General features: G+C 32.3%; 1 protein-coding gene across 1 annotated transcript; it reads left to right on the forward strand.

Moving 5' to 3' along the window:
- The first annotated feature begins 204 nt into the window (after window positions 1–204).
- On the forward strand, window positions 205–25,168 carry LOC105198582 (persulfide dioxygenase ETHE1, mitochondrial). The gene is made up of 6 exons (XM_011165336.3): window positions 205–817; window positions 6,905–7,049; window positions 12,298–12,483; window positions 17,386–17,474; window positions 20,950–21,160; window positions 24,367–25,168. The coding sequence occupies exons 1-6, from the start codon at window positions 689–691 to the stop codon at window positions 24,429–24,431; spliced, it is 825 nt and encodes a 274-aa protein (XP_011163638.1). The 5' UTR covers window positions 205–688; the 3' UTR covers window positions 24,432–25,168.
- The last annotated feature ends 1,313 nt before the right edge of the window (window positions 25,169–26,481 follow it).

Here is a 26,481-nt window from a genome sequence, read left to right on the forward strand (position 1 = left end):
ACTGAGCAATTCCTCCAATGCACACATGGTCGAAACACAAATTAATGTAAAGCTTTGAATGCTCTCAGCCTAAAACAATATTATATCAATCAGAAATCAAATAAATAAGAAATCAAATAAATCAATTACATAATTACATTAGTCCTTATAATTGATTTTCTAAAATTAAATAAATTTATTAGAAATTTGTCATAACCATGTACCTTCGAAAAGTGATTTTTCTTTCTTCCTTAATAGGACATGATCAATCCATTACAGTCAACTTAAGTGCTTCTTCCTTTTTGTTTACATAAAGTGCTTAAGTGCAAACAAGTGCTAAACATCAGTCTAGATACTAGGTAGTAGGGGACCGACCGACCAGAATCATGTCATGCTCCAAGATGAGCAACTTTATCTCAACAAAACCGTGCCTACGTGATACGCCCGCATATCACTCGATAATACGTAATTCACAGGGATTATTAACAAAAACGAACCTCATGATTCAGCAATTGACACATTGTGACGTAGCAAGCCAATACGATTAAAAAAATGGCAAAAGATAACAGTTGCGCAATGTTGCGGAATACGCGGTGAGGGGATACAAATTAAAGAGAACCAGTTGCGTGCTGTCATTCGTCGATAGTCATGCGCGGTGCTACGTGACGGGACGTATGTGATGCTGTATATAAATGGATATAAATGAATTATGATCCACAATTTCTATCGAGTAGCGTCATCGCTAGTTCTACGGGCAAATGTAACGCGCGCGAAGTACACCATGATCGACGTTTTGACGGAACGCGTGCCCTTCTCAAGGGATTTCTTGTTTCGCCAGGTAACATTCGCGCGAAGGGTAACCGACACATATTCACTCGGGGCACCGACGAGAAACTATTAAAGATCGCTAACCTTACAGGAGTTTGTGTGACTGTTAAATTTTTAATGATAAACTGACAATAGAGTACTAATTTTATAATTTATTGTTATCCTGAAGTTTTATAGATATGCTTATGTATTTATAACCCGAAAATTCTCGATTTTTATTAAAAATTGCAGTTTTGATGTTAACATCCAAGTTTGATTATCGACAGAGATAATAACTGATCAAAAAGAATTAGAATTTTGAAGCAATATACAATGATGTTATTAAATATAAGTATGCATACTTGCTTATAAAGTATTTGTATAATAAAAATATAATAAAATATAATAAAAAATATAATTAAAAAAATCAAGATTTTAATAATGTATTACTCAAATATTTGTATTAACAATCATATAGTCGATAACGTCATCGCTCTTCAATTACCGTCGGGCCCCTGGGGCCCCAGTGACGGCCCTGAAAATTTACCCAGGGTTGGGTTGACGATCTTTAATAGTCTCTCGTCGGTGCTCGGGGACTCGGCCGCCAACGTCATCTGACGGTCGTTAGTGACGATATATACACGTACCTTATCATAATTCGATCGTATTATTTGAATGTAATTGAAGTTAAATTTTGTCACAAGCGATTTTAAACAGAACTTTGCGTTTATGCGTAAAATATAGGTAATTTATATTACGTGCATACAGTGTAAATTATGTCAATTTATGTTTCATGTGTAATCTATGCGAACAATTAAATTAATGGATCCTAGAAGATTTAGATATTGCATCAGAACTAATAAAAATTACACAGCCACACAAAAAAAGTGTCACGTTCGAGAGATTAAATCTATATATTTCTATGTATTTTGAGGGTCTGAAACCGAATATGACCTCAGAATGCGCCATTAGATCAGGATTTTTTTTACCAAGCTGAATAGTGTAATTTTAAGGATTGTTTTGCAATTTTTTGAAGGTAAAAAGAAATCCTGATCTGATGACGCAATTCTGAGGTTATATTCGGTTTCAGAGCCTCAAAATAAGTCTAGTCTTTCGGACATGATACTTTTTTTGTGTGGCTGTGTTATTATTAGGATTTATACATAAAATATAAATAAGCTACATTGTGTATGTATACACCACAGAAAGATTGTAGCAACATTGCAGAATTATTTCATCGCAAGATTGCAACATTGCAAAAACGTCGCAAAATATATGTTGCTACAATATTGCAGCAATTAGTAAAACGTCCGTCTTTAGAAAAATTGCAATGCAATATTGCAGTAATTTTATAATAAAATGTTTTAATGTTTCTGATAATACAATTTTTTTGCCATTATACATATTAACCTTCTAACTGTATTTGAGTCTTTTTCGACTCAAACATTTTTTAAATATTAAAATTTTTGTGATATAAGAGTATTATTAACAAAAGGTTCAAGCTTTGCGATTTTTCTGAATATTACAATATTTTACCCAGTCGGCGCAGAGAATTCAAAAAGAATTCAGACTTATGTCATCATTCAAAATTTATTTTCAAATGCAAAAAGAACTCTTTTCAAAAAAAGAATTCTTTCTGCATTTCAAAATGAACACTAAATTGATGACATAAGTCTGAATTCTTTTTTAATTCTTTTTGAATCTGTGTGCCGACTGGGTAGTAAATAAACACATTTTAGTGAATAGAGTAATATACAAAGAATGTAATGATATTCTAATACCCCGTGAGAATTTCTCCCAAATTTTCAGGTTGAAGAAAACCCAAACACGGTTACAAGGTTAATACATTTTGGCATATAGGATAACTCGGATGTATATCGCACTTATCGAAAATTTATCTTAACTTATCTTAATTTATCAAGCATTATTTATTTACTATGTTTAACATTAACTATATTTATAAATTCTATATTAAAGTATTTAGGTATAAAATAAAAGTAATCTAAATTATTGTGAATACTATGTGAATATACATTTTACATGTTATTCTGTAAATAATAAGTGATCAATTGTAGAAAATTCAGGTTTTATGAGAAATTGTGAAAATAACAAAAATATTAGCCAAAAACATTAAGCATTGTGTACTTTATACATTTTTTAACATTTTTAACTAGAAAGATTTAAATAAAAATTAAAATGTCAATATCTTTTTTTTCGAAAATTCTTTATACTTTTATACAATGCTAGTAATTAATATATGAAGTAATACAGATAAAAAAATTACAGATAAATAAAAAAAATATAAGTACTAATAATTTTGGCAAAGGCTGTATACTCCATTCTTTTATTTTTAATATTATTTATTTTTACTTCATCAATACTGAAATTAGATATATTAACAATTTTATAATTGCTTTTTTAATTGCTTTTTTTATATGAGTTTTTCATTTAAATTTAAAATAATTTACATTGCTTGTATTGTATACATAAAAAAAATTTGATTAAACATATCATATAAAACAATATGTAAATAATTCGTGCAGATATAATCTTGAAATTTACAGCACAGCTCTGTTTTATACTGTCTACTACAATAAAAAAATTTTTTAATGATATATTTTTGTTATATTTAAAAACGAAATAGTTTTCTTATAGTTGAAAAAAAGAAAACGTTTAGAAACTCTTGACTTTTTGTCGTATATTAAAAGCGATGGAATATATGGCCACTTATGGATAGGACGAAGTTGAACAAAGAATATAAGAACTACACTTTTATTTTAGTATACTCTATCCTTTAGTAGCCCTTGATACTTATGTATCATGAAACGACCACTAAGCTTTTTACACTTTGTCTGAAGAAAGCAATCATTTTATATAGGACATAGGTATATCACTACAATGTAGGTATTTACATCATTCATAAATTGATCCAATTTACGATAGTTTGTTAATATTAACAATGAAAAGCACATCACAACACAGTATTGATATAACGTGATGGTATGTAACAGTGAGCAAATTATCTTGATTCCTTTTATTTGTTTAACTTCTGCAGCATAAATACCGGACACCATTATTGCCAGGAATATCATATGAATGCCTTGAATTGATTTTTACACGAAAGAATTTTTTAAAAAAGTTTTTCTCAAAAATGTATCTCATTTACTTTTGTCTTCAAACTTAATTTTGGAGACTCCGCTCTTTCAAGGAATCATTTTATTAAAATGTAAAGAAAAATCTCATAACACTGCGTCTTTTATTCTATTTTGTGCAGTTTTTTTAATTACAAGGAGTATAATTGCGTCGTATCCATTTGATGACGGTAACGCTACAAAAGGATTAAACAATTTTTTTAATTTTAATCTTGGAATATCGTTTTGGAAAGAGCAATCTTAAGGGACATTAAATTGCCAAATAGCTCGTTTAATAATTGTTGCATCTTTATTTATTTTAAATTTATATATTTATATTCATTTAATACTTTGAAGAAAGAAAGAAGAAATAGAAGAGCGCGAGAAACACTATTGGAAAATATTAAAAAATGCATATTGAAAGGGTAAATCTAATAAGATCCGTTTTCGGTGGCATTTTAAATCAAATAAATACATATTCAATATTTTGAAAGAACAAAAAAAAACAAAAGAAAACATTGTAAGAGGGTATAGAAAAGCTACTAAAAAAAGTAAATTCCGTTTCTCTTCTTCTGTGTTTGCTGCATATAAAACAAAGCGACTTTGCGTATCCTGGATTTCGAGGGATAAGAGAAAGGATTGCAGAAAAATGTAGAAAAGCGCGGTCAGGGAGAACATTGGCATTCGCATTCGCATTCGCATTTGAGGGGATGTTTGGAGTAACCTTGAAAATGCCGAACTTTACATTCGAGAGTTTACCCGGGTTGTAAAAATCTTGATGCAGAAAGTGCAAGTATCTCCGGTTGACTGAAATATCTCAAGAGAAGATTTTTATCACAAATATAAAACAATTTCTTTTTTTAATCAAAATATTAAGGAATTTGTAATTTTTCAATTTTGTTACACGGCTTACAATATCAATGAATTTGTTTTAAGCAAATTACACTTCTTTTTAAATTATTATTGTAGAAAGTTAGAGCTTTCGATGTTCTTTAATCCGCATCGTTTCTGTAATACTCTAGTCAACCGTAACTGAATGCATGTTTTTTTTTCAAAGAACTTTTTTCGTTTACAATTTCAACAGACCTTTGAAATGGTTTCGACGGAAATTTGATTTACCAGTCGGAAAGTAATCGGTTTTGAGTTTACCTTGACGTATGGAATGCCAAATATTCGCCACTGTTTTTACGGCTTTTACGTCTGTTAGCTTCTACGTAGAACAACAATTATATCAAAGAAAAAAGGTAATAAAATAATACAGATTGTATGAAATATAATTTATTTCCTTCGGCTTTCTGCCGAGAGAGGGACTTCGTTTATTTTATTACGTAACAATGTTTGCCAATATCTATAAAATTATCTAGATAATTAGTTAAATGAAGAAATTGCTTTATCTTATCTTTATCAATTATTGTAATGTAATATTACTTACATCTTTATTTTTGATAAAAGAAATGTTATCTTTATCATATTTAATGTAAACAGTAACGAGTACGAAATATTGTCTTTCAAATTACCATTTATTCTTTTAACAGAAGAATTTTTTTTAATCAACATAACAAATTATGCAAATTAGAGAAAAAAGCGCAATGTAAAAATTGCTTTAAAATTATAGGTGATTCGAAAATTTATAAGGAACTTTATCAGTCATAATGTGAGTTCTATTCCTGATATAACGAATCGCTTGATGTCTTATATAACAGTTGGGTGGGAAATTATAACCAACATTTACATAACTGTAATTTTGTGTTTGCTGGATACTCAATCAGCAGATAATGTTTTTTAAACGTTTTTAAATATTTACAAAACGCTATAATGAAGAATAAATGTTTTAAAAACATTTAAAAAACATTGTCTGCTGATTGGACCATTTGTACTTTACTTTTCTTTCTTATTCTACATCCAACCTTTAATTTTTGTTACTTTTATTATTATTTAAAGTTACTACAGCTTTTATCTTTTATTCTAACCTTTTTACTTTTTTCTTTGCTTAAAAATCTTCTAATTTCTGTTTCTGTCACTCTTTTATCTCGTTAATAGCAAAACGTAATACCAAAGTGATAAGTTGCATTAAATGCGAGGGCCACTTCAAAGTTGCCGAGCGAATGAATTTAATTCAAATTTGTTTCCTGTTTCCACAACGAATATTAATGGATTGGATTGATGTAACAAAGAAACTATATGATGAAAAAAAATATTGCGCCGTTATATTTTCGTTTATATTTCGATTTGCTCAAAGTAAAGCCTGTTTCATTTTTCGATAGGTTTCAAGTTAGAATTCAGATGAGAGCGCAGATGAAATCTGACTAAAAACAAAAATTATTACACATCTGAATTATCTCTAAAAACGAGTCAGCACTGACAGGATTACCGAACATTGCGCGTTAACATAGAGGAAAAGTGCAAAAAAACGTTCTATTTTTTGTTTGCGCTTCGTGAAAATAGTTTCGCGCAGCTTCGGTGTATTTTCAAAGAATTATATTTTCTACCGTCCCCTTGCCCCCTGCACGCGCACATGCGAATCAGAGTGTGGGTGCAATTAAACATGCGACAGGATTCAAAATGTACAAATCGTTGTTAAACGTTGCGAAATGTCAATGCGCTTGTTTGTCTGCAATTGATTATCTTATCTATCGTATTTTCATTTGATTCGTACTGAAACGTAAATGCATGTATAGTAAAAATATTATTTAAATGTGTAGCGTTTCAGAATCTCCTCTGTTTATTATCGCATGTAATGCGCCATATGAATACATTTATATCATCACCATGTCTCGTTACGTTTGTTTGTTTTCAACTTTTTAATCCACGCGCATGTAATTTAGCCGGCCTTATTTGTAACAACATGGTTACAAAGACACAATCACGAGAATAATATTGTTAAAATAAGAATAATGTATTTACGTATAATATAATATGAATAATGTAATATTTTATATCATGATTGCCAGAGAGTAAAAAATAATTGTTTAAATCTCTTTCTCTAGCTCTTCGATCCAGTATCCAGTACGTACACGTATCTGCTGGCCGATATCAACGATAAGGAAGCGATTCTGATCGATCCGGTCATCGAATGGGCCGATCGTGACAAAACAATCGTCGAGGAACTGGGATTAACGCTGAAATACGCCTGTGAGTTGCCAACTGCGAGCGTAGATCATTATCTCACTCGTAAATATCGCGGTTTGGGAAATAAAATACTGGAAAATCGACGAGGGGAAAACGCGCGCGCCTGTCTACGTACATATGTGTATGCAGTTCAGTTTTTCGTATCATTCGATATTATTTAGTCGGGATTGTATACTCTGTGTGTTACACCAGCTAGATCGCGGATGGAGTTTACCTGGGTATATTTTAAAAGCAAATTCGAATTTTTGCAAAGTAGTAACGCGTTAAAACAGTATTATGTCAACATTTATAATCGTTGCTTGGTCAAAAACTTTGAAATTCAACGTACATCAGATACAGAATTCGACCGTTGTTGAATTAGTTTTAGAGAAGAAACTGTCATATTTACGTCGATCATCCCGACACATAATTTTAATTATAATTTTGTTACAAAATATCGCGGTAATTATCCTCGTTTTCCCCTCGGGGCTCCATTTGTGCCACTTTTATGAGATAATACACACGGGTCTTTTTGGCAAAGTTTTACTGAAGAGCTATTATTAGACTAGTGCAAGAAATATCGATGCAAACTCGAAAACTTTGCCGCAACTGCGCGTATAAAATTTTGGTGTAACTTTACCGGAAATGTTTACCGGATGTTACACTTTACATATCGACGTTTATTGCTCTTTTAGCTTTTTACAACTCGTAAAGTGCAGCAAATCGATATCGATAACCACTTCCGCGACGTCATGTGCAATAGGATTTTTCCAATTTCCTGTCCTTTTTTATTTCGCAAGATTTGACGTCACTCGAACGTTCAGAAATATTTTTCAACCGATCTTAAGGCGATGTTGGCAATCGTCTGTATTAACGGCAAAAATACCATTTTGTTAAACAATTCACACTTTGTATTGGTTTTAAAGAGTCGGTTTATTTTTTGCCAAAAACCTGAAAACATTTTAAAATTACAGATTTTCTTATCGACTTTTACTTTAATATTGCGACGAAAACCATCAATTCACAGACACATTTACTTCGTGGAAACGTTATGCAGGTTATTCGTGCGAAATAAAGACAGAGCCAGATGTTGAATAAATGAATGAATAATGTTGAATCATTAGAATTAAATCAGCAAACCTAAGAGAATAGAATGTTTGGCAAATTGTGTACACGTGTACGTGAGATCTCGATGCATATAGAGGTCTGTTGATGTTTCGTAAGTCGAGTTTATCGGTAAAATTGACAACTCCAGTATTACCTTAAGGATTGACGGACGGTTGATGAAAGTTATTTTGAGAGTCTCAATACGATGTGCGATTATTAAACAGGAATTTAGCATTTGAACATTAACGTTGAATAAAATTACTCATTCCGTGGCTGCGAAAACCTAACATTTATTGACGTACTCCGCTCGTAAAACAGTCGAATCGATAACTAATTAATTACATACTGTAATTAACAACAAAACGTATTATCTTACCGGCGTCGTTACTCGATATCGTCGGAAATGTACTTGTCGGCAATTACGCGATGCCCCGCGCCGTGATTTACGAGCCGAGGGCGCAGAGTTATATCGCGAACTATCCTACTAACCGACCCAATATTTGCCGAACTTCGTAATGAATTAGCATGCAATCCCGCCGCCGCTAAGGACGGCCGTGGACCCCGCATAGTTTCGCTATTGTCCCGGGGGTTAACACGCCCGTGGACCATAAACCCGGTGAGAGTGCGCCCGGGCATATTGTCGAACTTCGCCAATTTCGATAAAGAACTTTGACTTCGGGCACGAGCCGATACGATTTCGCGGCTGCCGTATAATACCCGAGTGTATCGCGACGATGAGAGCGTTATTTCGACAAATCGTGCTTATCGCGCCCGAAGATGGATCTGCATGGAAATTAATTAAGTTTAACCCTTGATTGAAAGTTTGACTAACCAGCGATACGATATCGTTCAAGTCATGTCACGGAAACGTCGGTTATTCGAACTAATACTAAGAAAAGAAGTAGAAAAGTAATTTCGAATTATTAGATACAGGATTCTGAGAAATAAATTAATCTTTGTAAATAGGAAATAGACAAAATTTGATATATCCGCTATTAAATACGCTATTAAATACATAAATACATAAATTTGTTATATGCGGAACGAACGCTTTTACTAAAACAACTAAAAGTTAGCTAGATGCAGATCTGAAAATAATTTTGTTATATTTACTATTAAATTAATTATACGATAACTGAAACTACTTGCTAGAATGTCAAATTTTTTTGCAACGTTATTCATCATGCTTGAGCGTTCTACATAATAATTTTGACAGCCAAAATTACTTTCTGTATTTAACTAAATTTTTAGTTACTTCAACAAACTCGTTTTTTCTGTGTACATATTACATAATAAATTTATAGACATGAGATATATATACATATATTTAATAATTAAAATGAAAATACTATTAAATAGCAAGATCCGCTTCAACCAAAAAAAATAGCATTTCTTATTTCTTGTGTTATTCATATATCATCTATATCCAATTTATTATTGTATATGGAAAAAATAATTTTGCTGAAATACAAAAAATCATTTATAATAAACCCTTAAAATTTTGTATTGGACGTTTAAATTGATTGTTAGAATGTTAAAACGTTTTAAAGCAGTGTCATGCTTGAACGTCTTACATAACTATTTTAATAGTCAAACATAAAATTATTTTCTGACTGCTATCTAGCTAACATATTTTTGGTCAATATTCTTATTCGTGTTTAAAATAAAAATTGATGATATTTTAATTCTTATTCTATCAAAGAGATATCCATTTCAGTTGTAAAACGATTTTTTTGTACAATAAATTTTTTTATGTTTTTAGTTTTATATTTCTAGTTTCTAGTTTTTTTTATGTATCTGGTTATGTGTCTAGCGTGCTAAAATTTTACAACTAAACTACATTTTTTATTTATTTAAATTTTTTGTCAGAAATACTTTTTTAATTTATATAAATTATACATATAATAATTTTTTTATGTTATTTTTTATTATATGTTTAAAATATTATGGATGAAAAAATAAATAAAGCAATTAGAAATAAAAAAACATTTTTTTTTAAATATAACTTTTTCATTGAATTTCTGTACAAAATACATATAGGTAGTCGGATATCCCTTTGGTAAAAATAGATATATAAAAATAAAGCCTGATTGCTCAAGCCACAGTCATCCCGAAAATGTTATTGATAAAAAATTAAACTAGATGAAAAATGTAATTCACTTGCGCAACAATTTTTTTTCAAGACGCTAAGGCCACTAAAACAAAAAAAATTGTTTTACAAATCAAATGGATATCACGATGTCCTTTCAGAAGAATAAAGATTAAAGATATAATTATTGTAAAACCTTGTTTATAATACTTTTACATAAAAATTTATTTATAACCGCTGAATTATTGATTAAAAAACTATTGATTAAAATTTAAAAGAAGTTATAATAAAATAATAAAAATATGAATAATTTTCATAGAATAATTAAAATAATCTTCGTAGAATAATTAAAAATGTATAATAGTATTATCATAAAAAATATTGTCATCATAAATTATGAAAAAACGAGCTCAGAGCAATGTAACAAAAAATTTTTATTAAATATCAATTTGCATAAATAAAATTCCCAAATTTTTGCAATTTTTCTAAATTAAACAACATTAAAAAATCTTTAAATGTAAATTTAAAAGATTTCTGGGAAATATTCAGAAATATAATAAATAATAGATTATAACAAAAATAAAATTATAACAAAAAAACTTTTCTTTTCTAAAGACCTCTCGATTTCTAATTATTATTAATTTCAGAGTTCAAACATATTAACATCTGTCCCTACTCACGCAGGCAGTATTAGCCCTTTCGAAATTTCCTCCCTTAATGGTGAAGGGATTTTCGATTTGACAAGAAGTGACAAAGTTTACTACGTCATATATCATGGTGAAAAAGGGCTGATAGGATTACCTTATTACTTATTGCGTTATCAGACCACGAAGTGGTTTTTGCGAGAGATCGCTTTGGCTGAGTGGAACGTATACACTTGTTTATGCGGAACTCTGCGTGTGCCAATTCTGTCCCGAACAAACGGACGTTTCCATAATACACTTCTCTTCATTTTCCGATAATGCAAACGCTATTAATGCTACCCCACTCCCGTAAAACTATGCGCATTATTCGTAACTCAGTCATACAAAGAGAGCAAGGCCGCTAATTATATTAATAGATTTAATATAATTTAATTATCTATTGAAGCTAAATTATATTTGCGTGCATTTGTACGCGTAAGATATTTTAAAAAACGATGTACAAGCTACACCGGAACTTTCAACATTAATTTCAGACTTTTTAATCAATGTCGAAGCACCAACTGCTCGCCGCAACTTTTCAAATGTCAGCATTAAATGCCTTTAGAAAAAATTTTTTTTAATCTTGTTATTTTTTATAAAAGAATTTATTATTACATTGTTTTTTTTTTTTACATCAATATCGTGATTTTTCATAAAATCTTCATCGGCATTAAGAATGTTTTTGCTATACAATATGAGCCTAAAGTTATCAAAATGTAAAAGTTAAAGCTTTCTCTAGGTTTATTAATTTTTTTAATCAAAAATGAAAAATTTTGATCGCAAATGAGTGAATTTTGATTTTGAAACTTGCTGTAAAAAAGGAAGCAATAAAAAATTTGATTTATAATGGTTTTTGCAGCGAAAATTACTATATTTTTCTGCAGTTTTAAATAAATAACTTTTAAACGGGTAAGTGGATCTAAATGAATTTTTGCACAAATATTTATTACAGTTTTATTAGTATATGTAACATTTTTGATTTAATTACTAATGGTACTTTTCCATTAAATTTGCAAAACGTAATTGTACATATGAATTAAGAATAAACGAAAAATTAAATCATTTTTAAACTAATAAGTGAATTGTTCTCAGATTTACACAGATACTCAAACGTAATACTAGAACATTTTATGAAATTTTTATATATTTGGTAATGTTTTGAAATATGACACATACATCCTTAAATAATTAACTAGCGTCTCTGCATTGGGACAATCTTGTGTTATTATTTCGTACGTCAGTATTTTTCTCGGTTTTGCAACGCCTTGTAACGCATTATGGAAACATGATGCTGCGACGGGATCTCGCGCGGGACTCAGTTGCGCTTATCGATTATGCATTTGCTAGTAACAATGACTGGCGTCTTTGCTCCACGGCAATCTTCCTGTTGCAGTGAACACGCACATGCACGCGGACCACATTACCGGGACGGGACGACTGAAGAGCCTGTTGCCCGGCTGCAAGTCCATGATATCGCGCAGCAGCGGTGCTAAAGCAGACGTACTCCTGGAACCGTACGATCAAGTCCAATTCGGCAGGCATCAACTGAAAGTGCTGCCTACACCAGGTCACACCGAAGGTTAGTCTCCGTAGGTTCAACTGTAAAATTAGCAAATATACTACTCTGGAGAGCTATCAGGGTGTCTGGCAAAATAATACTTCGAATTTTGGGATAAATCGATATTTAAGATAAATTATATCGATACGTTTAATCGTATACTGAAAAAAAATTGTGGTGGTGGTAATTATAAGAGAACAACCATACAAATTTTATTAATAGAATTATAATATATAGCTCACAGAACATGTTAGGTGAATGTTAAGTGAACTATATTATAGTTATTGCAAGTAAGTTAATGATTAAGAGAGCTAGTAAAAAATAATTGTAATATATTATATAATATAGTAAATATTATATGGTATTAAAAAATCAATATTATATAGTATTAATTAAGAAAAAAAACAGATTAAAAAGATACAACTAATAAAGAAAGATTTTAATTGAAATACAGTTGCCACCACTACAATTTTTTCTCTCAGTGTATGGAAATTGTATGATCACGATTTTTATTATTTATAAATTTACATAACATTTAAAAGTTTCTAAAAACATCTTTCAATTAACATCTTTCTTTATTAGTTGTATTTGTTAGTCTGTTTTTTTCTTAATTACTCAAAAGTTATCGTTTAACGTCCTTATTTAAGTTTTAAGGGCTTTAAATATTTTTGCGGCATGCTTGGACACTGTTCTACTTTTTAACTATCAATCTTTAAGATGGGAAATCGAGAATAACTTTGGAAAAATCGATACGCGCTTAATCGACATAATTAAAGTTATACATATTATTGGTGAAGTATATAAAACGATTTTTTGTCGTTTTTTTCGAAAGCGTAGCTTTTGCCTTTGCCTATTTTTTTCCCTACGGTAAAATATTATACCATTGTCCATTTAGCTAGCATCCTACCACATCGCCTATGTGTCAGCTACATGGAGTGGTAAAATAGAGCACAACGCCGCCCTATAAGGGGCTAAGTGCATAGTGTATCATATTTGATACATACGTGGATTTCAGCGTTTTCTCGACATGTTCTGTGAGCTATTTCGCGTTACAATGTACGTATATGATATATTGTCTTGTTGAGTCTACGAGTGAAAAATGAGTCTTTGTATTTTTCCCGGTTTTTACCTCTATCGTTTTCGAGAATTATTTTGGTTTTTTTAGCGTTTATTTTCAATGTGAACGTTTTAAGTCTCGGTTTACTTGAAAGAAGTTACTCCGAATTCCGTTAAAACCGTACATTCCTTTTTTCAAGCTTTTCTCTTCGACATGAATGCCGACGTGCAACGCCGTATTCCATAAATCTTCGTGACGCATTCGGTAATCCGGTTTAACGCGATTTTTAATGCGCTCGCACGATGAATACGAAACACGATTTTCGAATAGCGTAACGAAAGTTTCGGGGCTAATAACGTTGCGGAAAAGTTGCGGAACACGTTCTGCACGCGCCTCTGCATGGGATATCGGGACGCATTTCTGCGCAAACGATTGGCGTGCGTTTGCCCGGTCTATTATTTTATTAATTTAAGCGCCGAGAAAAAGTGGCGAAATACTTTCTTGCGAAAGCGATGAGAGACGGCGCTATTTTGCACGTAGATTGAAAAGATTAAAAATATAACGCGTCTATTTCTAGAACGTGGATTCAATTTCAGAGTCTGTTAGACGTACGAGTACAAGAATTATTAAGTATAATAGTGGAAAATACATCGTAGATTTCATAGGCGTACGTAGGACTTTTTTCGGGACGAGGGCAGGTTTTTATCAATTCTATTATCATATACAATAATTTTTTGCATTAATAAATTGCTTTTTTTTGAATATTTTAGGTCTTAGAAATGTCTTCTTATTCTTGATTTTTAGTAGGAAAAAAATAGGTTTTGTAAAAAAAATCACACATAACTTTTATTTTTTTTTTAAAGGAATAGGCAAAATACAATTATGAAAAACGAAATGTATTGTTTTTTAAATATTGCTATTGTTATTATTATTATTACACATGAAATATTCATAATCATTTTCTTACAAAAAGAAATTAAAAAAAATTTAGAAAAAAACATAAGACTTTCTGTATAAAAAACATTGCTAAACATTGTTATATATTATTGAAAATATGTTATTAAATTAAAATTAAATAAAAAGAAAAGGAGGAATATAAGGCAAAGAAAATTATTCAATAAAATTGACAAAAAATTGTGTAAACATTTTTTTTTAATTTAAACATATATTCAGGATTCAGTAATGTCTCTTTGCATCGACATAAGAGCTATACCATTCAAATGATTTGCTATTATGTTGCGTAAATAATTTTTAAAATTTTAGGAGGGCTTAATCTCCCAAAACTCTCTCTTGTCCTAGGTACGACCATATAGACTCAATAATTTCTGACATGCAGATTATTCATTGAAGATGCAAAGAAGAGAGGAAATAGCAATATAAGAAATTCATTACATTTTAATTTTTATGCTTGTAAGGTATTACGTATAATATTAAATGATAGAAAATTTTTTATTTTATTTTATTTTATTTTTACTGAATATCACATATCATATTATTGTACCGTAATTTAATGTTATTATATAAGATTTTTCTTTTTATTTTTATGCATTTCAAATGTTTTTTCTAAAAAGGATTAAAATTTTATCTCGGTGTTTTGGCTTTGTCTATCTTCATATTCTTCTCTCTTCTTTTTCATCATCTTTAGAAGAAGAAGAGCATGTGCTACATCGTGTTTTGAATTTTACACGCGTGTTGCGTATGAAATGCAGTCCCTGGAGTGATTAACTCGGGCTGTTCTCTATCCAGGATATATCACAACCGCAATTTTCTGTAGTTTTTCAACGTACATATTTTTATATTAATATCCTTTTCTATCCTTGAGAAAGTACTTACTCGGGTCAAAGTTCTCTTATACAGAGTGTCTCAAAATTGACCGTCACTACTGAAAATCGTAAACAACTAGAATTTTTTTACGTTTAACTTTTTTGTCGGAATTTTACTTATTTTTGTTTATACATCTGTTGTCTGAAAAAAAATGTTTGTCTACCATATTGGTTATTGTGAGGGATATCACCACATGTCGTGGTAGTTGAATTGATAGGATGCCCGCAAGGAATGTAGGGAGATCTGAGTTCGAATACTGCCTGAGATATTTATTCGCAATAAATCCTTTACAATTTTTCCCGGGAAAGAGAGATCTTCTAAATGCTTCTTTACATTAATATTATTAGATTGTTCGATTCAATTTGTGATATTACATATTCCGGCTTCACGCAATGATTGTTTCAGTTGGCGAATATGCGACGCGTAGCTGGCGTAAGTTGGAAGTTGTAAAAATTATTATTTAGCATTAGGATCAGTTGCGATTAACATAGATCTTCTCATCTTTATGTTTGATACCTATATTTTCATTGATCGAAATTTTACTTATTGTTTAAATTTTTTACTGAAACACGATGGACTTGGTAGTTATTTTGTCTACTTATTTATTCGTATTAAATTTTGTAACTGATCGTTACATTAATTTAAATTTTCTAAAATTATTTAGCGATTAGAGCTTCTGTTTTTAAATTTATCTGTTTACACAAAACAGTTGACAGGTAACGTTTGCAGAGCTTTAAAAATAAATCCGTTTGCAGAATTGCTTTGTTAGATCACATTTTTAACTATTTTAGGTAAAAAAAAAAATACCTCAAAATGCCACTTTCAACACTTTTAAATCAATTTTCTCGAAAATATGATGTAGCAGAACAATTTTATTAACCGATTTGCTTTCAGCGATAAAAGATCTACAACAATGTAATTCTTGTCTGATTTTTGGTCTAAAAAAAAAGATTTAAATTTTGCAGACATTGTAATTTGTAATTTAAATTAATTCGGAACAATTCTTTTTGCGGTTTCGATAGTTATCCTTTTAGTTTGGTCTCGGATGTTTGTGGTATTCAGTAACTCTGGAGCATGTACACATGTATAATTTGTGCGTTACTCGACTTTATACGGTGAAACAGGATGAAAAAAAAAGAGATACCGCCATTCTTATCGATCGTGCCGAATTCGTTACTAGTCGCAACTCAATCGTTTGTCCGGGGAAAATCCTAAAAGCGTCTACCGAGCTATCTCAATATCGGGCTCGTTCGATAGGCTCGATTTTTCGTGCCGAATACGCGTATAGCGTGCATTAAATACCTGTGGGTTAGATATTCGATATCAGCTTCATTCCTATATGCCGTAAAACTCCAACGATGCTGATTAAATTCCTAGATATTTCAGCTCTTTCGTGGCAAATGCGCAGCATATATTTTCGCGAGAAAGGGAAACCGGTAAATATTTTGTAAAGCATACATCACATACGTGTGGAGATCGTATAAATAATTCCGGCGTCGGCCTCTCCAATTCTAGAACCTAGTATTAATATTGAATTAAACTCTTTACGAACTTGGTTTATAAAAAGATACAGTCCAGTCCCGTATCTTCAATTCATCTTTATCGATAAATGAAATTACTGCTCTTTACAAAGTCGTTAAGAAAATAGCGATCGTAATTCAGTTATATCGGATTCCAATCACCTCACTTGATTCCAAACCCATTTTTTGTATCTCGGGGAAAAGGAATCTTCACGTTGGGATACAGCTATTTGCCGCATGCACCAATATTTTTCAAGCGAGCGTAATATATCTGTTTGCAATATCTTTCTTTTTTACCGTTCCTTCGTTTTTTACTTTTTTCCCCCGAACGCGATATCGCAAATGGAATGAACAAGTCGACGAGCGAGAGCTCAGTTTATCGTGCCGGCCGATTACGAAGCGAATCGCCGCCGCGAAGGGATAAATATATATTTGGCTTGAAAAACGGCGCGATGCTTGCCGGATGGCGGCCGAGTGAAGTGAAGCACGATATCGTAAATATTCCATCTGATATTTGTGCAGGTTGCGTCACGTACGTGTGCGATGAGCAGGCAATCGCGTTCACGGGTGATGTACTCTTGATACGGGGATGTGGCAGAACTGATTTTCAGGTAAGCTCCGTTGGAAGAGACTTCGCCGGAAAAGTCGTGTATCTTTGCGAGTACGCCTGGCTAACGCGCGCGATTCGCGTCCTCGATCCAGCGCACGTGTGTATGCGCTGAAATGGAGCAACGTTGTCGTACCTCCTCGTTGCGAGGAGCGGGAAACGTCTGCGATAACATTTAACGTAAACTCCGTTTACCTTGTTCCGGTATCTCCCGATGATCATAAAGGGAAGAATTGCAAAGGGAGGGGAAAAATCTGAACTTTTACGTCTTGTAGAAAAATAACTGTGCACCACGTGCTTCTCGACTTTAACATTATTAAATAGCTGTTCGTTCCGTTCGACGGCTGATTTAACTCGAAATCTAGCCGCAAATAAAAGCTGGTCAGCAAACGAAACTTGCAATTAGACGACCGTGTTCAGCGTTAAATGTGCGGCGAGAACGTTCCCGCGAAGTTTCCTCGTAAAGTTGGAAACCGCGCTCATGGTTTTCTACGGAGAGTACACGACCTCTCTCTCTCCTGCACGTGGTTAATATCGCGCCGCTGCGCTCTTGTTTTGCTTGCAATTTTTAACCGATGACGTTTGAATACGTGCTAAATATACAAATTTTTATTTTCCTATAATGTGATATTACATTTTCTAAATATTACAGAATTAAAATTATAAGCAATTAAACTGCAGATTTTTTTTTATTTAAAAAATATTCTTCTCTTAGTAAATATGAATAAATAGTATGCACATATATATATAATATAAATATACTGTTAAATATTAAAGAATCAAATTTGTCGAAATTTATTTTTTTAATGCAAAATATGAAACAACTGTAAAACAATTGTATTTAATCAATTTATTTTTACGGTTGAATTGCTTAGCTTCAAAATAAATAATAGTGTACATATTAATATATGTGCCTAGTAAATAATAAAAAAATAAATAACAATTTGTATAAAATTGATTGCTCGCTTATTTGGCCTTTATACAAATGTTACTTTTTGAAATTCATATGAGCTATTCACAATACTTTGTTGATTTATACGCTGGCCTTAAATTTAAATAAAATTTAATAATTTTTTTTAGCAATTCTTGAATTGTTTAATTTTGTGCTTCAGTTAAATTAACCCTTACGATACCATACTTAAAACGATGCTTCATTTCTACCATCCTGAATATCTCAAATTTATTGATTTTTTTTGGTTAAAATGATTCAAAAAATTTCTAAAAATTCATGAACATATTTTTACCTTTCTAGAATAAATGTTGAAACTTTGCTTTAGAAAATAATAAAATGTAGGGTAAGGTTGCCGAAATTGCACCACTTTTGATATAGATGCTTTATAACCAACAAATTATGAGGAATATTTTTAATTTTCTTACGTCATAATAAAGCACAACATTTCTCCTTTTATATTTTTTTTTATCTGAATTTTATGTATTGTTATAATTTTTTTAATGACGATTTTAATAAGCCTTTAAATGGTGCGAATTAAGCAACCGGTTTCCTAAATCACTACAGGTTTATTTCACTTTTTGGGGCACTTTTTTTGTTAGATTCTTTCTTCTCAAACGAAAACATGTTAGATAAACATAATTTTATTAATACTGGAGATGAGTATCGTAAACCAGATATAATTTCCATCAATAATATTATTTTGATAACTTTTCAATAAAATTGCAATAACATTACTGCAATATTGTTACAATAGATGCTTTATATAATTATTATTTATTTGGTTTTTTATATATATATATATATATATATATATATAAAACTGAGAAAACAATGACGCAATTTAAGAGACTAAAGCATTTTGTAAAACATTATTTATTGAATTTACAAATAAGGACACAAAAATATTTGAATTTTGTTAATCTAATTGTAATAATATTGTGATCATTACAAATTATCTAAATTATTGATTCTACCTTTTTTTCCAATCAAGATATGAAATTTGTTGAAAAACAACAGTAAAGTTACGATTTTCTTATAAATATTAATAACAAAATTTCTATTGTTCTTAACATGTTAAGTGCAATAAAGTATAATGATAATGCTATGTACTTCTCAAATAATCCCATAAAGAGTGTACAAGTAACTATATTGAATTTATATGAGATAGTATGATTTAGGAGCCGGTGCGATATCGGCAACTCTATATAATTTAATAATCCACTAAACTTGCGAGCAACTTGTACAAGCAAGAATCGATCAGACACGAAATATCCAAGATACTAGAGAAAGAGTTAAAATAAGTAGAACCAGTGACGACGAAAGAATATGATTACAAAAAATGACTTAAATTGAATATAATTCAATATCACTAATTGTACAGTTTGTATATAGATACATATTTATTTTAGATAAACTTAATTGGTATTCTCTTGCTACTTAAATTTCAATTATAGAATTACAATAAAATTGGACGGAAGTTGCGTAATCAAGATTGTCCTCAAAATTTGTCAAAAAAAAAGAAAGAAATATTGAAACGTGAAAAAGTGCGATAATTCTGGGCACACCTTAGTAGACAGATTGCACAGTGACTCATGAAAATCTTTCCAGATTGATCGATCCGCACTCCCAAGTTCATTGACCGAAGTATTAATTTCAACCAGCAAGTTACCATTGCGTCGCTTTCGGTGCGTCTCTCTCTCTCTCTCTATCGTTTAATAAAAAAAACAAAAAAACATCAAGCGGCTCTTTCCGGACCGGAAATGCCGTTCGCAACTTGTCGCCGATATAATTGTCGGATGTCGATAAATGGTTTATTTGGAATGTCATAACTAATCGACGATCGATGCCGATCTGGAACAGACACGATGAAGCGGCAGCATCCTGAATTCTCGTCGAAATGTTCGACGGACGCGCGCAATAACATTTTCCCTACGTGTCGCACGTGGTGCAAGTAAACGTCGATATATCATCGGGAATATAAAAGACTTCTTCTCCGCAACTCTCGCGTGATGAATAGCCGTCCGTCATCGTGCTCGACCGCGCGTCGGTGCATTTTATAAACGTGCCGCGACCTTTTCTTCCCTCGAAAGCTCGATTTAAACGACGTTTTAACACACGAGAACGAACGGAATTATTATTTTCGGCCGTGGCGTGCTTTAAACGTTGCTTCAAATTTCGCTTTATTGCCGGACAGTGACTAACAGGACCGACATTGATTTAATTCCGATGAGTATCAATATCAATGGGTTCGAGAATGATCTCTGCGCGTGTAAGAAATTTTATTTTATACATTTTTTTTTAAACAAAACTGCACAACTTATTGATGAAAAAATTAATATAAAACTAAATTTTTAAATTTATTTTTATTTTATTTTTACTCGTTAATTATTCTTTATTTTTTATTATTGTTTATATTTTGTTAATTATCCTCGCACTTTTAACTCTTAATTATCATGTATTACAAGTCCTCTCGTAGCTTTATGACATAATTGCCGTCCGCTCGAATTACCGTGCCACCTGTGTGTAGGGCGGATCCGCCGCGATCTTATACAAATCCGTTCACGAGAAGATCTTCAGCCTGCCGCAAAATTACCGGCTGTACCCCGCACACGATTACAACGGCAGGACCGTCACCACCGTGGCCGAGGAGAAAGCTCTTAATCCCAGACTGTCCAAGTCGCTGGAGGAGTTTGTCAAAATTATGAACAACCTCAACCTGGCTTATCCCAAGATGATCGGTAAGTTTAGTAGAGACACTTAATTTACTTTATACACGCCCACATTTTTTTCTATTACCGTCTTTGCATTCTGTTCACATAATTATTCATGGAAAATTTATGTTGAAAGATTTGATGTATTTTTATAACAATAACAAATGTTAGTAATTAAATTACTAACATTGTCGCAAATATTGGAAATTTGATTTTAAATGCTTTTTGGAAGTATAAATTATTAAATAATTGTTATTGTTAATTTTTAATGTTGCGTTTAAATAACTAAAGATTATGTACATAAAAAGAATTAAATGTAAACTATCTTAGATAAGATAAAGATAATTAAATTTTAAATTTATTTAAATTAAAATTAAAATTATATATCAGTTTTACCTACATAATTTTAAAATAATATCACCATTCAGCAAAATAATTTAGGAGAGAAGAATAATATTTTTATTTATAAATTGTTATTTCTTAAAAATAATAGTTTTTCAAATAATTCAATTTAATAAATCTTCTATCAATAAATGTTCCTTTTTTGATTTGGATCAATATACAAATAAAGATTAAAATTGAAAAATACAGAGAGTATATATAATATAATTTGCATTATAATGATTGACAACATTCTATGTATAAGATTTTAAATATACACTTCTAATTTTGAGGCAATTTTTATATTGCGCTTCTATTTTATGATTTGTGCAATCTGTTATCACTTTGAAAAATTCTCTTATTAGAATAAATGGTAATTTGGTGGTTGAAGCTGAAGACAATACTTCATACAATATTTATTATTATTTATATTAATTTACAAAGCGAGGGCCAGAATTAGAAACGCCTTTTTAAAGTGCGCATTTTTAAATTGCTGCAAAAGATTCATAACATTAAATAATAAAAAGCAAAGCAAGCTAAGTAGGTTATTTTTTATTACTATTGATAACGTACTGTTGTCGAAGCGTTTCGACCTCACTTGATTTTCATCAGTCTATAATTACAAATTTAAATGTTTAAGTGTTTCTACATAATACTCGTATATCACTAGTGATTATTTGTTCGTATAAATATAATCAAATATCTTTTATGATTATATTAAGGATCTTAAACTCTAGCTTCAGATACTAATTTTTTTTAAGAAACAGCATAAATATTAAAATTTTGATCCGCTATAAGCCACTTGGTAGATTTTAGAAAATTGAAGAATTTAATTTTACATTATTAATCAAATCCAATCAACTTTTTTCCGATGCATAGGAATATAAATACAATACGAATTAATGCATTTTTGTGACCATCTTAACAGTACAATGAACAACATAAACTAGTATTTGGGAGGTCTGGATTCGCATTAATTCAAATTGTATTTATGTGCAACAAAAAGTCAATTGGTCCTAAAATCTTGAAAAACACTTTTTTCCTTTATTTCCTAAAATCTATCATCTTACCAAGTAATTTATTTCAATAACTTAACAATTTTTATTTTTATATTTATTGTTGTTTTTTAATGAGGGCTGTCTGAAGCTAAATATCTTTTGCAATACACTGCATTTTAAAAGGGCGTTTCCACTTCTAATCTTCTCTTGTTAGGTTTGAAAAAAGTAATTTTTTTTAATTTATAATAACGATGGAAATGATATACAGTCTAATAATCTAGATAAAGATAAGATAAAACCTTTTCTTCCATCTAAATTTTATTTAGACATAAATACTGTTATATCTACAACAAATAATTTTATTTGAATTTTTAAGGAGTCTACTTATTCGTACCACATTTTATTAAAAATAAAACTTTAATCTTTCAAGAAAAGCATTTAAGATCGGATTTTTAACATTTGAGACTGTTAGTAATTTGGCCATTTAAAAGTATTAAAATATTAACATAAAATTGTGTTTAATATAATTTTAATATATTATCAATTTTAATATAATTTAATAAATAGTGTTTAACACATAGTAATAAGTATTAACACCAAAACCAGCTTGTTAAGTTAAGCGTCCCGTCATCGTCGAGCAACCGCGGTCGTTAATTTTTTTTCGCAATTTGTTTATAATAAATTTTAGATCTTGGGTATTATATTGTAGACTCAGGCGGTACAATTTGCCCTAGATAGGGATCAGAAATAATTAATGTATTGATGGATCGGTGCTGTTATGTTATCTACGAGACGTTATCGAAATGGTTCTCCTTCGAAGAAGCCAGACGGTTGCAGACGGGTCCCATCGGGATTCGCATTCTATTTTTGGGGTTGCGCGCGCTCCGCCGCTATCAGTTCGATCCGCTGATAAGCTAATAGCCGTCTTTGGGGCGTAACGGCGCGGTCGTCTTACCTATCGGTACAGTCTGGGAAGCGAGTGCTGAATCCGCGAAAAGATCACGTCGATCGAACGACGCGTCTGATCACGTAATTTCTTCTTACGTGTAAAAAGTGAAAACTCTCGAATTTCGCGGAAATTTGCGGAAGTAGCGGGACGCGCAACTTTTTTCGGCGAATCGATCGAACGGGACGTGGAGCGACGCAGAGCGCAAGTTAAGCGAAAAACTTCCACTGACAGTTATGTGATTGACGTAGAGAAGGAAATGATAAAAAGAGTCTCTTATGGAGAATGAGCGAATTAAAATGGGATTTCGCACGAATCCATTTTGCGAGGGCTTTCGAATTCCCGATGCTCGATATCTGGAATCGGTTTCAAGATATTGAATTTCTCTTATTCTCGAACATCTCTTTTCTTTTATTTTCATCTCTCACGTGACGCGATCCTAAATTAAGGGAAACTTGACTGATATGATTTTATGGGCAAAAATATTTGCAGCTACTGTGTTGCCTTCGCGTAATTCTTCCTCGCGGCGCGTCTAAATATTAAATGTGAGCAGAGACGCCGTTACATCCTGCCGGTGGAGGAGCGAAAGGAAATCGATAAAATTGCCGGTTTGCATACCGTCGCGTGTTGAATAAATGAGCCCTTTATCTCGCGGATGGCTTGAGTCGAATTTTGAAAATTGCTTTAAAATAACAGAATGAATTATGAAAGTTAATTACTTTACGTAATGAAAAACAATTGCCGTACGTGCGAGAGGAACGAGGGTGCGTATACATGTATACATAAATGTAAACTCGTTAGTCGGCCTGGAAATAGAATCGATAGAGAAATATTAGATTATTGCTCGCATTTGACATGTGCCACATTTTTGCAACAAAGAGCTCGAACGTAGTACGACGTTGTTTCAGATAAAGCTGTACCGGCCAACAGAGTTTGCGGTCTATACGAGGTGGAAGAAGAAAAGGGACAATGAAAATTATTGACAGCGTTGCAGCCGATGCACTAGCACGCTAGTATTGCAATTCCGCACGCTCTATTAATAATGCATGGTCCCGACAGTTAACGTTCATACGTCACGAGTAGCACGATTATTCTCCGATTTTAACTTTATTATCGATATTATTAATATTAAATGAGGGACGATCGCATAGTTTGGTAGTTTTAACAGCACAAGGAAGCAGAATGTACTCAGGGGGGAGCGATGTAAGACACGTGATATTACGGCGTACAGTAATTTAATATATAGTTTACGTACACGGCATTAATATTGTTGTTGAATTATTCTCCACCACTCCGTTTTGCATGTACGAGCTTGAGCGCGCGTTATTTATTTATATATTTATACTCGCGCGATTTTAACGCATTAGAACCTACCTAAAAAATTTACATGTTAAACGGGATACATGTGCGCCGTCTCTTTTTACACCGCTAAAAATGTTATTTAATTGCGACACTTTGTTTGCGTGCTTTCTCGGACTGGCGTTTTATTTATCGTAACGGTAATGTAGCCGATAACGCGTATCAAATGAGCGCTTTATTTCATGCCCGCGCTTTAATGGGTTAAAATGCGCGTTTTATGCGTTTATTTCATGTTCTTTGAGGGATACGACATGTGGAAAATGTACGGACACCAAATAACGATACGTTGTACGATACGTTTTTAATGAACGTAATTTGGTTTACGATAGAAATAAAATTATATTATCGTCAGCCTATCGTGTCCGATGTTGTGTACTACGTGTGACGCGGTCGTTGAGAATTTTTTGGACAAATGCTCGCATCGAATTTCCCGCTTCGAATTTATCGAGAAATTTACACGTGGATACCTTCTTCCTCTCCGCAGTATATATGGTGTCGTGGAGTTTACGACGTAATATTTTACGGACAGTGTCTCCGAGGGCTCTCCGAGTAGATTTTTCCTTAATGGAAAATTTTTCCACTAGGCTTAATTACCGGGATATTTCGCGAATTTAATTTCAGGGACTTAAGTGAATAACGAAACTTCGTGGTACGATTTTCGGGTGTGAGCGTTGGTTTTAACGAAAAACCAACTTTCTTCCGGGTCTGCCCGCCGCGAGAGACGAAAACGTCGGAAAACGTAAACGGCGGTCTTCTTCGGAGTTAAACAATCGACCGAAATATTTTTCGCTAAAGCTCGGAACATCCCGCGTTAAAATATTCTATGCATTTAGGATTGTCGTTCCTTCAACCGCGTGGCGACGTCGCGGCGCTTGCTCGGGATCTCTTTCTCTTTTGAACTCCACCAAGTCGTCCTCTCCCCGCGGTAACACCTCAATTTCCCGAATTACATCCGTTTTGAGTTATCACTTACTTTGTACTCACTTGACGCGTGTATCGCGCCACGATGCGCTTTTCCAACATAATTGTCGTTTGACGAATTTTTTTTACACTAGAAGCTTTTTATATATTGATAGATCTATCGTTGAGAACTTCTAGACCAGTAGATCAAATGGAAACTGAAACGAATTGCCAGATTTCCCATTCAATCTGTCAAACTGTCAAAGTTTTTCAAAATCACATATAGAGGCCATTAACTGGTGTCATTTACTTGTGTCATTTAACGGTGTTTACTTTGAATCTTGGAATGATCATCATTGCCACCCTGCACCCTATTATCGCATACAATCGCGGCAGACCCATCGATAATCTCGACTGAATATTCCAATTATACTCGCAGAGAGCCGACACTCTCGCGATAATGCAATCCACGTGTAATTAGGAAGATCCGCAAATCCATCATCTACTACGAGGATCGAGGGGCTATTCGCAGTTTGCGGTGCGCTAATAATAACTTTCGGGCCGAGAGGTGCATACGACTTTGTTAGCGAAACAAAGACGATCGCGATTAACGATAGGAAGTGTGTGCGTGTGAAAGAGAGAGAGAGAGAGAGAGAGATGAGGAGGGAGAAAAGCGTTCATTGCTAGGTTTGTCCTAGGACAAACCGTCGAAAGACCAGGACAAGAGAGAAAGAGGTGGCATTGCGAGCGGGGGAGAAGAGAGA

This window comes from Solenopsis invicta, chromosome 8 (assembly GCF_016802725.1).
Source record: "Solenopsis invicta isolate M01_SB chromosome 8, UNIL_Sinv_3.0, whole genome shotgun sequence".
Taxonomy (NCBI): Eukaryota; Metazoa; Arthropoda; class Insecta; order Hymenoptera; family Formicidae; genus Solenopsis; species Solenopsis invicta.

What these genes read in the sequence shown, in the direction of transcription:
- LOC105198582 (XM_011165336.3), top strand. Translation starts at nt 689, where the DNA reads ATGATCCACAATTTCTATCGAGTAGCGTCATCGCTAGTTCTACGGGCA. An exon ending in TACACCAGGTCACACCGAAG is followed by an intron (nt 12,484 to 17,385) that starts GTTAGTCTCCGT and finishes ATATTTGTGCAG; the next exon opens with GTTGCGTCACGTACGTGTGC. An exon ending in GTGGCAGAACTGATTTTCAG is followed by an intron (nt 17,475 to 20,949) that starts GTAAGCTCCGTT and finishes ACCTGTGTGTAG; the next exon opens with GGCGGATCCGCCGCGATCTT.